We start from the raw sequence: 14,955 nt of genomic DNA, 5'->3' as shown, positions 1-14,955 counted from the left end.
CTAATCCATTCAAACTTGGGAAATCCAGTTTTAACCAATCGTAAGGGGAATCAAAATCTCATTGGAAATGTTGTTGAAGAGCCATCTTCAGTAGTGAGCTACCAAATGTAGAGGATATTGTAAGTGGATACAATGAGTGACTTCATGGTGTAACACAGTATATTTCTTGTAGTAGTCAAACAAGAAGCAACTATCTTTTTAAAGCTGACTAGCTCCAAAAACAGCTTTATCCATGAAGGATACCTACTAAGCTATGGAATGGTTGAAACTCCTTTTTAGGGGAGGGGATTGTGCCGTTCATTTCTTTCATTCACTTTCTGGATGGAGTGCTAGTCACGATCACATACTAGTTGAATATCATACCTGGAATAAGAGGAAGTTCACCCAGATGTGACCCATCAACAAAAATTCTCTACAGATATTTCTTTCTCTCCATCAAAGAAAATGAAGTGCCTGTCTCCACCGTTGTAAGACATTACGACCAAGAAAAACAGCAATAGTCCAAGGAAGCAGAACAGAAGAAAAACAAAATGCCAAATAGGTATATAAAGGGTTCTGAAATCTATCTCCTAGGACAAAAACGATGACTGTTGCTGTCGAAACAGGAACAAGTAAGATCATCTCCAGCATCCTCAAAAGAAGTGCCTAGTGGGAAGCCTATCTCCACATGGTCGTTTTCAGCTTCAATTACCGCATCAAAAGTCTTTGAGGTTCCCAGTTCCAGAAAGGCCCTGTACCGGGCTGATAGAAACTTGATACTGGAACACTGGGATGATGAAAGACTGGGGTCAGTCTTGGGACATGTAAAGGAAACAAACTGAGATGGAAGCTCCAGAAACTCTTTCAAGCCTGCCAGGATCAACTGAAAGGAGATTCGGGACCTCTGGCATCAAGAAGTGACCTTTTAGCTCTAGAGATGTTGACTGGGCTTCATCCTTAACAGCCCAGAAAGCAAGAAACATGATTGCTTGCAGATTTCTTGGCATTGATTTTCACTGAATGACCAAGTATCAGCCTGGCAAGCCTCTGCTTTAACTTCAGAGATGTGAATTCTTAAACTTTACCAAGCTGTGGTTAAGAGACAGTATAAGGCAGGCACCTGCACAGGGTGATCTTTTCAAGGTAGCAGTCCATAATTAGTCATTGCCATGGGTTTTTTCTAGTACAATCCAACCTGGATGGTGTTGATTCACAACAGCTGTGGCTACTGGATTCAAGGTTGCATTTAAAGCCTCTTCAAGCAGTAATTCTGAAATTTATACCCCTGATCTTTTCTCATATAGCACTTAAAGGAACAGCAAACTGAGCATTTGTTAAGAATACGTTCCTAACCTAGACAGAAAACCTCTTATAAAATTTGGCCTTTTGAAGCAATAAAAATGTTTGTTTTGGAGGTAGCACCAAAAGGCCATTACAGACTATCTTTAATGAACGAACAAGGAACCACTTACTGTGTAACTGAACAAAACACAAACTAACTGAACAGTCCATTTATCAAAGCAGGTAAAAGAAATTAAGAGTGACACAGGGCATACTCTGCAACATACATCCAGACACTAAGAAATTGTGACTGTCCCTTATAGGAACCGCAAAGGGAAAAGGCTGTCCAGTCTCATTTGACACACAATATGCACACCAACAGGATGAACGTACATATGGGCTATCACCTGAAGCTAGAAATTAGAACTGCTGATACCAGTAGGTTTTTTTCTACTAAGCAAACACAATTGTACAAACTATAAGCACAAGTGGGGTTTTCCTCTATTATAAACAGAAATTAACTCTTTCAATTTAACACTAGTCAAATATTTGTAGAATCAGATCTGTAATTTTCTGTAACCCTTAGTGAAATAGTTTAATTACCTCTGAAGCCTCTGCACAAGGTGTGACACCATGTTATCTGCAATGCCCGGACAAGCCTCTTCAGCTAAATAAATAGCCTTTCTTAGTTCTTCTATGGAATCTGTGTTACCACCGCACACTTCACTCTTCTCTTTCAACTGAAAGAATAACAGGAAGAGATATATTAATAAGACAATAATAAATATTTCTATAAACAATATAATGTGAAGTTTGTTAGGAAGTGACCACGAGTGTTCACAATGTCAGGATTTGACTTTCGTTATACACCCTCACACCCTGAAGACCTTTTTCATCCTGAAGTTAGTCTTTGCAGTAGTTATCAGGATGTCATTCATCTTCACAAGTCTTCACTTATTCACATATTCTTTTCAGTGTGATCGCATTCAAAAATTACACCAAAGTATCCCAAGAAAGATGCACTATTCACCTGTAGCTGATCAGTTTCAAGATGTGCTGCTTATACACGCTAACCTTAGTATATATACGTACACACTGCAGGTGCACTTGTGCAAGCACTGTTAGAAAATGTTTTCACCCTGAGCACTCTCTTATCTTCCCTCTGAAGCAAAGGATTCCATTATTAGGCAGGAGTCGAGAGCTGAGAGGGAAGGTCTCAGTGTTTTGCTTAGGTAGGAGCTGGTATAACATGCTGAGAATGGCTGATATAATGCTTGCTTTCTCAGAACTCACTAAAGAGCATTCCAAAAAAATCTCAGCAGTGTCTGGCCTTCCTTGGAAGAAAATGTCATGTTACTAGTAGCGAGGGTGAATGAAGGCATGGCCTTCTTTCAGGGACTGGATTTTCCCCAGCAGGTTAGATGTCTGCATTTACAAGTTTCTCTCCACGCTTATCACTACAGCTGTCGTCAAGAGCTGCTTTGCAGCATCCTCTTAAGAAGGATGGAAAGTCATTTCTCAGGAGGAAAAAAAAAACAAACAAAAAACAAAACCCAACCAAGCAAACAAAAAAAACCACTGGTGAAAAAAAATACTCCTGTTGGAAGCTGACTGGGCTTACAAGTGCTTTGGACCAAAGAGTTTGTTACACAGAACTGAAAAACAGTGCAGTATTTTTCTACATATTTCTCTACAAATTATTCAATTAATTTAGGAATCGTCTCTGAATGCTGGACCTATAGCCAGTCTGCCTTTATGTCATTACTGCCAGTAATGAAGGAAGCTTAGCTTGAACAAATGGAAAGTTTGTGCTGCTTTCTGGGATATAATGAGGCCATGTGTACACTTTTGGCCCTACTTAAGTATAGCACAGGGAATTGTCACGTGGAATAAGCATGATCCCCAGAAAGCAGCAGGAAGCAGAATTAATAGACCAAGACAATTTTGAGTTCAGTGTAATACAAGACATGCCAGAGGGAACAAAGTGGCACTGAAGTTCTTCAGAGATGTCCAAGCATTAAAGCAGCCTTCCAACACTTTCTGAAGTGAACTTTCAGCAGGTGTCAGGAACTACCATTCAAGAGTTGCCATTATCATAGAGGAAAGGGTTTTCTATAAAAAGTAATCAAGAGTTTTGCAAGTGAAAACATAAAGGAAATAATCATTGTTCTAGTTCAACATTTAGCGATGTTAGGGCACCCTCCTGAGCGTAACTTGGGTCGCAACAAAAGGAAATCAGGAGGACTGTGTGTGTATAAAACAGCTGAGGTACAACCACAGCAACAGGAAGGCTTCTGCACTCTTCTTTGGCTGCCGCTTGTGTTCTCTCTTCATTACATCCAGGATGCTCAAGTGAGATCTTGCATAGAAAGCACAGGTAACAGGAAAATGCAAATGCCTTTTCTTTTCCCAGTAATAATTAACCCCTTCTTAGTCTGAACTAGGAAGTCCCAGCTTGAGGACAAGACAATAGAAGTAAATAATAGTGTGAACATTACAACAGAGGACACCTCCAGATCTCCTGCCTTCAAAAAGGAACCTAGAATGAGTCACCGCATGCAGTATTCAGCCAGTGGCCTCTGCTCAGGAGAAACAAACCACTTCAGGGTGGTAGCTGGTCACTGAAGATCACAAAGAACTGACAAGCACAACAACTTTATTCATTTTCAGGGTGTGTGTGGTTTTCTGTAGTCTGTGGGGTTTGTTTTGTTTGAGGTTGGGTGTTCACTTTGTTTGCTCTTTTAATTGCTTTGCTGAAGTGCACCGAGCTTCAGATTACTACCGGCAACACAGAGCAGCAGGGCCCCATAGCTAAGCAAGCCTCTTCAGCCAAGGCTCCTAAGTTGTATCAGAGTTCAACTGAAGGAGAAGGATGCAGAGCACAATCTTCTGTAAGATTACTTAGGGACAGCACCTGTCTCCTGTGATAAAAGCTTTGAAGCCTCCATGATGTCAAAAAGCTCTGAATGGCCAGCTTTGTTCTTTTTGGAAGAGTTCCATGGACTAACACAGCCAGCAACAATTCCTGAAGGTGCAGATATCTGTGGTTTGAATGCTAACAAATGGAACACTGAAAATGTAACATAAGTTTCCTCCAGACAGCACAGACAGTAGCCATGCCCTTAAGAAAAAGGGAAACACTGCAATTGAGATTCTGGAACAGTTTGGGAAAGTTGTGGCTAGCCACCAGAAGTTGCATGGAAGCGGAGTCTAAAGTAGGAACCAAACAGCAGATACCAGACCAAGAGTCTTCTCCCATAGGATGAAAAGATACAACAAACAAGTGTGTCATGAAAAAATTCTTCCATAGCTTCTACGTGCTTTAGAGGTGAAAGTAAATGGCAATCTTAAGGACTGCAGTGAAAACTGTTTGTGTTGCTCAGCAGTGCTAGGGGAATCATATATCCACAGGGATCAGCAAGTGGCAGTTAAAAGAATGGCCTTGAAAATGAAAATGGGAAGGAAGGAAGAAAAGCAAAGAATGACACAGCAACTAGGTAGCAATACTATAGGAAAGAAGAACCCAGAGCAGAGATATCTAGAAGACAGGTAAAATAAAGGGCACAGTGGAGAGAAAATGAAAAATAAACAAAGCATTAAAATGGCGGATGGAGTGTGGAAGACAGTGGATGCAGGACCTATATCATGCCTGGTATTGGAAAAGGAGAAGGAAGACCTAAAGGAGATACACAGGAACCAGAAAAAAGTTTTGTAGATGGAAGGGTAGGGACCTGAAAGAAAACCCTCAGACAGAGGCAAGCAAGTTCGTAATACATAAAGAACTGCAATGGAAAATGCCAAAAAAATCCCTGTTCAAAGTGTTTCTCCACTTTACATAGGAGAATGACAGCCTGACTTAATACTGGAGTCTGAATAACCAATACACAGGTCACCCCCTTTAAATAAGTTTAATTGCTTTACTGCACTCGATATTCTTAATGAGCAGCATGCAAAATACGATAGTAATCCTCTGAAGTAGGACTTTATTCATTAGAACAAAATTAAGACAACATCCTTTTATTAGAACAATTTCTCTAACTTTATTTATGTAACAGTTACAATGATTGAAATCATTATTTAAATAAAAAAATTTCATATCAAAGCTAGGGTGAGAGGGGAGGTTTTGTTTCTTAGAGTTCGATCAACTTTTTAAAATAATCACATCTTCATAAATATCTGGCTTCCTTTTATGATTTTTTTAAAAGTTCTTTTTAAGTATTTGGAAAAAACAAATATAGAAAAAATATAAAATTCAGAATGGGAACAAAATACAGTTTTCAACACTGAAATTTGAATGTTAAGTTCTTGCTGATCTGGTCCACAGCCATATCTTGGAACACTGAAGAACTTGAAATTTGTAACAGATAAAATGGCAGATAAAGAGATAAAGCAGCGTCAAAAAATGGAATGCTGTAATCCAAACATTTACGTATCTTTTCGTTTTTCATGTTCATTGCTTTAGGCTAGCATGGTTGATGTTGCTACCATGCATATGAATTATTGTCAGAAGCAAAACAAAGATCTCAAAAGCAGACAGGCATGAAAGTAAAGTACAGCTAAAACTGTAACACATCAAGTTCCAAATGGGTTGTAGGAGCCTTAGGTGTCATTCCTCATGTTTTTCTATTTTTCAGAGACATAAATCCTGGAATTGTTAAGTTTTAAAGCAATAACTTACCTCTGCAAATAAAGGGGATATAACAGTAGACAGGCATTGGGATAGAGGCCTCTTTGGGATATCCTTTTCCTTTAAAGAAAACAAAATTCTGACCATTTTTATTTCTGAAAAAAAGCATCCTCGTTGTATTCTGTTTCTAATTACAGAAAAAATAGATCCAACATGTCACACTTTACGAAAAATGTTCTACAACAGACTGTTCCAAAGCACTGTGGAAAACGGAGGCTGAATTAAAATTTGAGCTGCGGCACCTCAAATACATCCAAGCTCAAAATAAAATAAAAAAAAACAAACACCACACAACAACAAACCACAAAAAACCTCACAACCCACACACAAAAAAACCAAACAGCCCCCAAAAACCCACAGTCCTACTGAGCATGTAGTAAATCATAGCCATGCTGATATTTACTAGGTTCCTCCTATATGGCACAATATTTTTCTTGTATTTCTCCAGTTCTGATAAGAGCACATACACAGAATTTTGGGAGCCAGGATAGCAACCACATGTCCTCGCCACACAGGCTGCAGAAAATACGATGGAGCAGCTCCTAAACATCCTTATTCTGGGTTGGCTTTTTTTTTTTTTTTTGAGCACATGCACATTCTGTTCCCTGCTACGTTGTAGCCTTTTTTCCTAAAAGACAAAATGCCTTCCCCGAAACCCCAGCCCAGCTTTCTACTGTACTGGTTTAAGTTTACTTTACAGAGGGAAGATTTTTAAAAATAAAATATTGCCTCGTCTTCCTCTAGTGGTAATATTTCACAAACTACAGAAATATTTTGGTACATATTTTACAAACTACAGAAAACAGACACATTTACAGAATACCCAAACTTCAAGATTTACTCAAAACATTTTGTGAAAGGCAACTGTAGAATATATATTTATAGCAAAAGTTCTGGAAGTTTTAAAATTTAAACACTTTTAAAGATATAAAATAAAAGTCACTCCACTAAATTATTAAAGCAAGAATGATCTCCTTGTATAATACACTGAATATTTTGAGCACCTTATTTCTTTGCAACTCCAAAGGCTGGGCTGCTCCATTCTCTAGATTCTTGGGGTCTTTTTCTCTTATTGTAAAGATCCACTCTCCTAAATCACTCCCACCTGAAGCCTGGCCATCTGGCTCACTTCAAGGGAGGGGAAAAAGAAAAAAAAAAACCAAACAGTTTTATTACCCACACCTTGTTGTCCATGTTCATTCAATATACATGCTAAACAAAAACAACAGTCAAAACCAAAATCAGGATTCTATTGTGCAAGCCAATAAGTACAAAGACAAGTATGAAAAGTAATGTAATTTATCTTTTTGAAGAAATTAAAAAAATGAAACCAAGATACTTCACTAAATGTTAAATTAACTTCAAAAAGAAAGAGAGGCATTACAGATATTGAAAACATTTTCACAAGTTTCATAAATATTTTCATAAATATAAAACATTTTCACAAGTTACATAAACAAGTAACATGAAGTGTTTTATTGCTATCTGAAAACTGGCTTTAGCAGAGTACCTCAAATCATTAGGGAAGGGAGAAAAAAAAAAAAATCGGAAGACTTAATTCACTTTTTTGCCTAGAGAAACAGCTAAGATGCTAGCTTAGAATATCTTCCAGAAAGACCAGTTCATCCCCAGCCTGTTAGCAAGGTAGATTTCCCACTTCAAAAAAAATTCGCTAAAAAAGTACAGATACAGAATGGCTTTAACAAACTACATCACCATAAATCAATGTTTTGCCTCATTTTTTGTGGACAGCATAGTAATTTTTCCTATAACTCCTGCTAAGTTAAAAAACCAAAAATACTTATGCTCAAAGTAATCAGTCACTCCATTACATTTCTCCTCTCACTACCATAAATATTCTTCTCTAAGTTAATGTCTTTCTGATCTGTGAATTAGGAGTGATTTGCAAGAAAACCACCAACTAAAAGAGCATTTAGTGGCCATTGTACAAAAAGTATTTAGCGCAGCCTATCAGGTCAAAAAGCATGTGATCAGTGTAAGGAAATTCTCCAAGATTTCTGCATGAAGTCACATCGAACTTCTGGCTGTCACTGAAAGAGGTAAGTCTACCTTCCTTGTATACTTTAGGTCTAGTAAGTTGCTCCAACAGAAAGATATTTATCGATTTGGGAAGTTAGTATTCCAGCATGCCAAATCAACTCACCCTTTTACCACATCTAATACAAGGGCTGCTGTGGAAGCAGAGGAGGAGGAAAAGCAGGCTTAGACATAACATTAAATTGTCTCACAAGCACCCAGTAACCATTCTAGTTCCACTACTCTCCTATGCCAAGCTAATCAAAGCTGGTTTGATACTCCACAGGAACAATGAACTGTAACCTCAGAGTTCAGTTCGTAACTGATCTGAGACCACTCTTAGGACGAGTACTTTACCTTCAGACCTGGTTTTGGGCTGTAACTGTGATCACTGGAAGGCATGAAGCCATTAATAATGTAGGACAGCTGTAATGGCAGCCAAGAAATCATAACCAGCCTGATGCCTGCCATTAGCACACAGACTGGAATTCCAGAAAATAGTTGTGTTTTCTTTATTACGAGGAATTTAATCCATTTGTGAATAAATTGTGGCAATCCCTTCACTTGGTTTTCAAAAGTGTGTAATTTGATGATATCCACTATTTTCAAAATTACTTTTTGACTAACCAAGTTAAGTTTTTAACTGAGTCATAACTATTTGTAACTTGGCTTGCTAAGGAAACCAACTCATGAATCTATTGAACAGCTCCATCAAAATTTGATGAAGAGAAGTAAAAACTGGAAGGGAAAGAAATCTGGAAATATTTACAACACTTTTCCTTTTTCAATAAATAATTTGACATCTCATGACAATCATGCTGTAATGGCTGAACCTTCCTGGAAGGATGGGGGAGGGGGCGGAAAATAACTCATTAAAAAAAACACTAGGTAATATGATTTGTACCCCAAAACCCCATTATCACAGAAGCACTGTCCCCTAATCCTCTCTTCTATGCAAGGATATGCTTCTGCCTGTTTGCTCAGACAGCCAAAACGAGGGACAATCTGCCACCATGGAGACAACTTCCCTCCTTAGGTGGCCATGTGCACACTGCTACTTGGCCGTGCAGGGTGAGGCCTACCTTCCGCTTGCACAAGAGGAGTAAGAGTTGGCCTTATGTCTAGGAAAGACCCAAGACCCTACCTAAAACAGAAGGTAGTACAGAATGGGCCAGAGGAATTGTTCTCAGTGGCTGTTATTTGCGCAAAATCCCTTGTAATACTGAAATTGAGATTTCATTAGTTTACCAAGGCTGCTAAGCTGAAAAGCTGTAAATGACAGAACACAGGAATATATGTGCTAAAAATACCTACTTGGCTCCTATATTTACAAAGGATATTTTACAAACTCAAACTTACGTATCCGAGTCATCAGAACTGGAGTCGTCATGACTTTGTTCAGATTTCCATCTCTTGTGCCTATCAATAAGGTCAGTCAGGTAGGAAGTTTTCTTTGAGTTTCGTAAAATAAATTTGTGTTTTAAGAGCTCTTTTGCAGTAGGTCTCTTAAAAAAAAAAACATAAAAAAAATTTTTTACTGCGCTTGAGAGTGTTAAGTGACTCACTATAAAGATTAAGAAATCCAGACTTCAGTCTAGACACAAATGAGATTTTTTAATATATACAGTATCAAAGAAAAAAAAAAGATAGATGCTGGTGAATATGTTGCCCCATAATTAGGAAAGCTGAACTGCACTTATTCATGTAATTCATGTAAACTAGTCGAGTTCTCTACTATAAGCTGACAAACAGATGAAACTCACAAAGCCTGGGTCCTTGTTTAAGCAGGCCTCAACAAATTCTTTGAGGGATTTACTGAAGTTTCCTTCCAGCGTTGGTGGATTGTTCTTAGGAATGAGGAACAAAACCTTCATTGGATGCAATTCTGAATGAGGTGGCTCTCCTTTTGCAAGTTCTATGGCTGTTATGCCTAATGACCAGATATCTGCCTGTAAGAAACAATGCTTTTAAGATTAGGTTGGAGAAAGAGAAGAAACAGTGTTGCTTGCTGGCCTGGTTTAACCCCAGCTGGCAACTAAGCACCACGCAGCCGCTTGCTCACTCCCCTCTCCATTGAAAGGGTAAAAGAAAATTCGTGGGTTAAGATAAGATCAGTTTAATAATTGAAATAAAATTAAATAATAATTTAAAATTGTAATGAAAATGAAAATAACAAAGAGAGAAATAAAACCCAAGAAAGACGAGTAACGCAAATGAAAACAATCGCTCACCGTGACCTGACCGATGCTCAGCCAGGCCCCAAGCAGCACACCCCCAGCCCACGTTCCCCCCAGTTTTATCGCTGAGCATGACGCCATACAGTATGGGATATCCCTTGGGTCAGTTGGGGTCAGTTGTCGATAACAAAAACATCCCTGAATTATCAACACTTTTCAAAAAATCCAAAACACAGCCCCATACCAGCTACTGTGAAGAAATTTAACTCTACCCTAGCCAAAACCAGCACACTTGCAAAGGTAGATTTTAAACCTTCACTGTAAATAATTTCATATGTACGTTGGTTTTGTTATCATGGTCTGGTTTACGTGGTTAATCACATAAAACAAAGTACACAGAGATCTTTGGTTGGTTTTACTCTACAGCATAAAGTAGTTTTAAAAAGTTATGGTAGAGTTGTTATAAACTAGCATTTTATCCACCGTATTCAAGTACATAATGTAAATACGGGGCAAGATTCAAATATTGGCATAAAGGAAAATGTTATAACATGCACAAGGTTTTTCTTCAACAAGCATCAGCTAGTACAACCATTTTATGGTTGTATATACATTAGAATATCATTTTCCTGGGGTCTAACACTGTCTTATATAATATTCTTATTCACAGACTACAGAAATGCAGTCTCCAACGGTATTATCCAACTTTTTCAACCCAGTATTTCAACCAGTTAAGTATTTGGTCCAAGTAGCACTTTTCTACCTGATCTGCTTTGTAGACCTTCTCCTGTGAGGCATGTCTTGTAGGCCAAGAAGGCCTGATTTAAATCAAACTTCTTTAAGTCACGCACATGCAAAATGCAGATCCAAAGGCTCACTGCCAAGTTTGAGGGACAAATCAAGTAATGCAGAGATCAGTCCTAGATCTGCTACCGCTTAATTTCATTGACAAGTTGGATTCACATTGTTACTGGATGCCACAATATGCCTATTAGGTTTTTAGGGAAGATTATTTAAAAATATTTGTTTCATAGGTTTTCATCATCAAAATGTGCTACTCTTCCTAGGGAACGCTGTCTCCCTAGATTTAAATCCTGTTGCCAAATCTGCCTGAAGTAATATGAAGTAATGCATCATCATTCTCTATGTTCTGCTGAAATAACAGATGTAAAAGTCAAAAGAATGGATGAATAAACCCCTCAGAAAGGTGAAAGAAAAAAAATTCACAGAAACTTCTGCTCCAAAGAACAAGATCTCAATTTAAAATATTTATGTTTTGTTTTTTCTGTTTCTTTTGAAGAAGTGAAAGCAGAACAAAGACTTATTCTCAGGAAAACAGGAAAGATCTGAAGTGAGCTGTCTGGTTTTACTCCCAAAAAGAGCATCTGGAACTTTGCTACACTGTAAACAGACCTATTTCCAGGTACCGGATAGAGTAGAGATTTCATTTATGACTGCTGTCCTTACGAAGTGCCACTCTAACCCATCTGTCTGCTCAGTTGATACGCTACGTTATCTGTGACTAACTCATACAGGACTACAGGCCGATAGCTGCAATGCAGGCATCCATTCCACTATCGTAGCTACATTGCCCGACCAAAAACAAGCTCCTTCTTCCTTGTTCAGACAGTATTCTAATGTTAAAAGCTTAGTTACCTGATTTTACAAGTCAGTATGGAAAAAAAAAAAATCTGAGTCAATTAGCATACCATCGAATTTATGAAATGGTATTTTGTTAACGCATGTTACAGAACTGCCATCTCTAAGCATATCAGCATAAGCATATCAGCTCTGAGTTTCATTTGTCTTAGTAACAGCGTTATTGGCTAAGCTCTCCTCAAGTCGGAGTATAATGGTGAGTAACCTCCCTCTAGCAGGAAAGCTTTTCCTGGTTATGAAAGAAAAATGTCATCTGCAAAGATGAGTCTTCGTGTTAACAACTGAGCATTATTATTTCCAATTTACTAAGAATTTCAGTTTCTCAAGAGGAATGTGTTAAAGCCATATAAATGGAAAGATTTTCTTCTGCCAGACTTTCAGTCACAGATGGAGCGTGTGTATCCATACATATAAAAATCAAATTTATATGTGTATGTGTGCATAGATATTCACATGCATGTACACACACATATATATAAATACTTCCTTTTTTTACCTCATATTTATAACCTTCTAGTGCTAGTGACCTTTCTCCACAAAAATGAACAAAAAAGTCCAACAAACCACAGCTGCACACTGAACTCTGAAGTTCAAGATCGGTTTTGGAAGCTCATTCCTGTTGGAGGCATCAAGAATAAACCCCCCAAATTCCTCTGGAGCTGTAACCTCTCCATTCGCAGATCAGAAAGGATCTCAAACCAGGGATGTAACTACCAATTGCATGCATATCCAACTAGGCATTTCTAGGTGCGCTTGTCAGTGACAATGAAACTCCAGACCAAGTGCTAATCAGTCCTCCAAATGGGGAGGGAGAAGCATGACCTTAAGAAGCAACGACACTTTATCATTACTAAGTTTTACCACATGTTACAATTTTTACAGTTTCAAATCTTGAACAAAAATTATTCTTCCAAGTTCAGACGAGAGTCAGCAAGTCACTGGTAACTACTATTTATTGCAGTACTGCCATAAGACTTTCCTCTTCCATTCTGAGTAGTAAAATTTAGTCTGACTTTGAAGCTCTTGTAAGTCAAAGAAAGCACGTTATGTGTAAGAGAAAAATATTTTTAAATTAAATGTTTATTTTTCTGTTAGAAGTTATACAGTAGAAAGGACAGAACTTGATATGGGAAAACTGAGGCAGGTAAGAAAAGATGCTGACTTTCAGATGAAGAAAGGAACCAAAACAGGAAGAAGAACTATTGCCAAAATAACAGAAATTAGAAAGAAGGGAAAGATCCTATGAGAACATTACATCAAAGAACAAATAGCTTGAGAAGAAGGAAATAAATGGCATGGGAAGAGATAAGTAAAAAAGGAAGAGAAATTAAAAAAGAGGTGGTAGCTTTAAGATAACGACTATAGTCATGTTTGGACATTTCACTATTTTTCCCCATGGCTGATAGTTTCTTTAGCAGCTAGATTTTATCACTCCCTTGGATTACTTGGGCTTTAAAAACCAAACTACAAGGGAAAACAAAAAATAAAGTTGAAATTTTTGCTATCAAGTATGCCTCTCAGATTACCCATCTTAGGTTATAGCTAACTTACTCTCTCACACAAGTCATCTGGAAATCCTATGTTCTCAAATACATCAGTCTGGATTATTATTTACAAAAGTCTCATAGAAGCTGTTGAAATTTTAGTACCTAAGTAGAAAATCACATACCTTGATTATTTTTTTAGGCAATAAAGACAAGTGTTGGAATGCCTTGTAAACATACCTTGCAATTCATGGTCTGAGAAAGAATAACAGGAATATCTTAAGGACACAAAACAGTTTGGGAATGGGACTGAATAAAGCAAGAATGGAACGGGCAAATTCTGTATGGCAGTTAAAGAAAACAAAGCTCACGTATGCATAAAGCAGTCCAAAAAGCCTCACATAATTTTGAGAGGACAATATTGTGAACACAAATTTGGACTTGGTTTGATATTGTTAAGTTTCGCATATTTTAAAACAAAAATAAACAAGATGTATGCATTTGTCGAATCCTGAATTAAAACAGCGTTTTTCAAAAGTGCAGACATTTTTTACCTATTAAAAAAACCTGCTTCACTACCTTAACAAAAGATAAAAGATACTACATACATACATTCCCATAACATATGTTTGGGAAAAAAAAATAAAGACTATAGTCAAAATCAACAGCTTTTGTTAAGTATTCATTACTTTTACACAATCTTAAGAGACATTAAGGTGAATGTTGAAATATTACAAAGTAATGCAAAGACAATAAAGATAAAATGCTTTTGGTTAAAACAGTGTTAAGTGTTTCACATGAGGAAATCCCTCAGAAGTTTGTCTCTTCAATTCTGAAATCTGTATTTGACAGAATGGTGAACTCAGAATCATATCTGAAGTCAGAAGAGATACTAGAGCTTAGTATCCAAAACTGCTTCAAGTGGAAATCAATATACTGGAATAATAGTTCTTGCATGAGTTTTGTTGACCATATAGTGTAAGTCATGGTCAGGAAATCCACCAACTGCCCATAATATTAAGACAAGCGATAACAGTGCTGAATCAAGACCTTAAGCTTTATAGCAATAACTAGCAATGTTAGACCTTAGGACGCATCTGCCTTCTTTTAGCCTGGTTAGTAAGTTTATGTCATAACTTAGGTTTTGCTTGCCTTGCACAGTTGTGCTATTTCAGCAGTCAGCATGAGCAAAGATACCAATCCAATCAGAAAAGGAGCAATAAAACAATTTAACAGTTGGTGTAAGGCATACAGTAAATGACGAAAGAAGCTGATGAACTGTGTGAAAGAAGCACGTGAACTGTGCCCAAGGTAGTGTTACAGAGCACTTTCAAGCTTTTACTGGGAACTCATCAGCATGTGGGAAGCAAGAGGATTCAACAGGGCAAAGAAAAAACTGGGTAACGCAGCAACTGGAATGGAATTTGTGTGGACCTCACTGGGACTAAGCTACAAAGAGGACAGTCCCGCCCAGTATCTCTCAAGCACAGCCAGCTTACAGAAGGAATATGAGGTTAGCCTTTGGAAGTCCGCGTTCTCACATACGCGCAAGACTATCTCAAAATAAACAGGCCTCCTCGAGTGGTGGTTGTACAACAACAGCAAGACTATTGTCTGTGCAATTTAATCTGGTCTCTAAGTGCCAAAAGGC

General features: G+C 37.8%; 1 protein-coding gene across 1 annotated transcript in view; it reads right to left on the bottom strand.

The window, feature by feature from the left end:
- STK24 (serine/threonine kinase 24) overlaps window positions 1-14,955 on the bottom strand; it is a 31,703-nt gene that overhangs the window by 1,096 nt on the left and 15,652 nt on the right. Inside the window, exons 5-9 of the mRNA XM_009696324.1 lie at window positions 9,748-9,933; window positions 9,344-9,489; window positions 6,952-7,075; window positions 5,939-6,007; window positions 1,864-2,000 (exon numbers count right to left, since the gene is read on the bottom strand). Of these exons, the coding sequence (XP_009694626.1) occupies window positions 1,864-2,000; window positions 5,939-6,007; window positions 6,952-7,075; window positions 9,344-9,489; window positions 9,748-9,933 (662 nt within the window). The remainder of the gene's footprint in view (window positions 1-1,863; window positions 2,001-5,938; window positions 6,008-6,951; window positions 7,076-9,343; window positions 9,490-9,747; window positions 9,934-14,955) is intronic.

This window comes from Cariama cristata, unplaced genomic scaffold (genome assembly GCF_000690535.1).
Source record: "Cariama cristata isolate BGI_N322 unplaced genomic scaffold, ASM69053v1 scaffold373, whole genome shotgun sequence".
Taxonomy (NCBI): Eukaryota; Metazoa; Chordata; class Aves; order Cariamiformes; family Cariamidae; genus Cariama; species Cariama cristata.
This window is presented reverse-complemented; position numbering and strand designations above follow the sequence as displayed.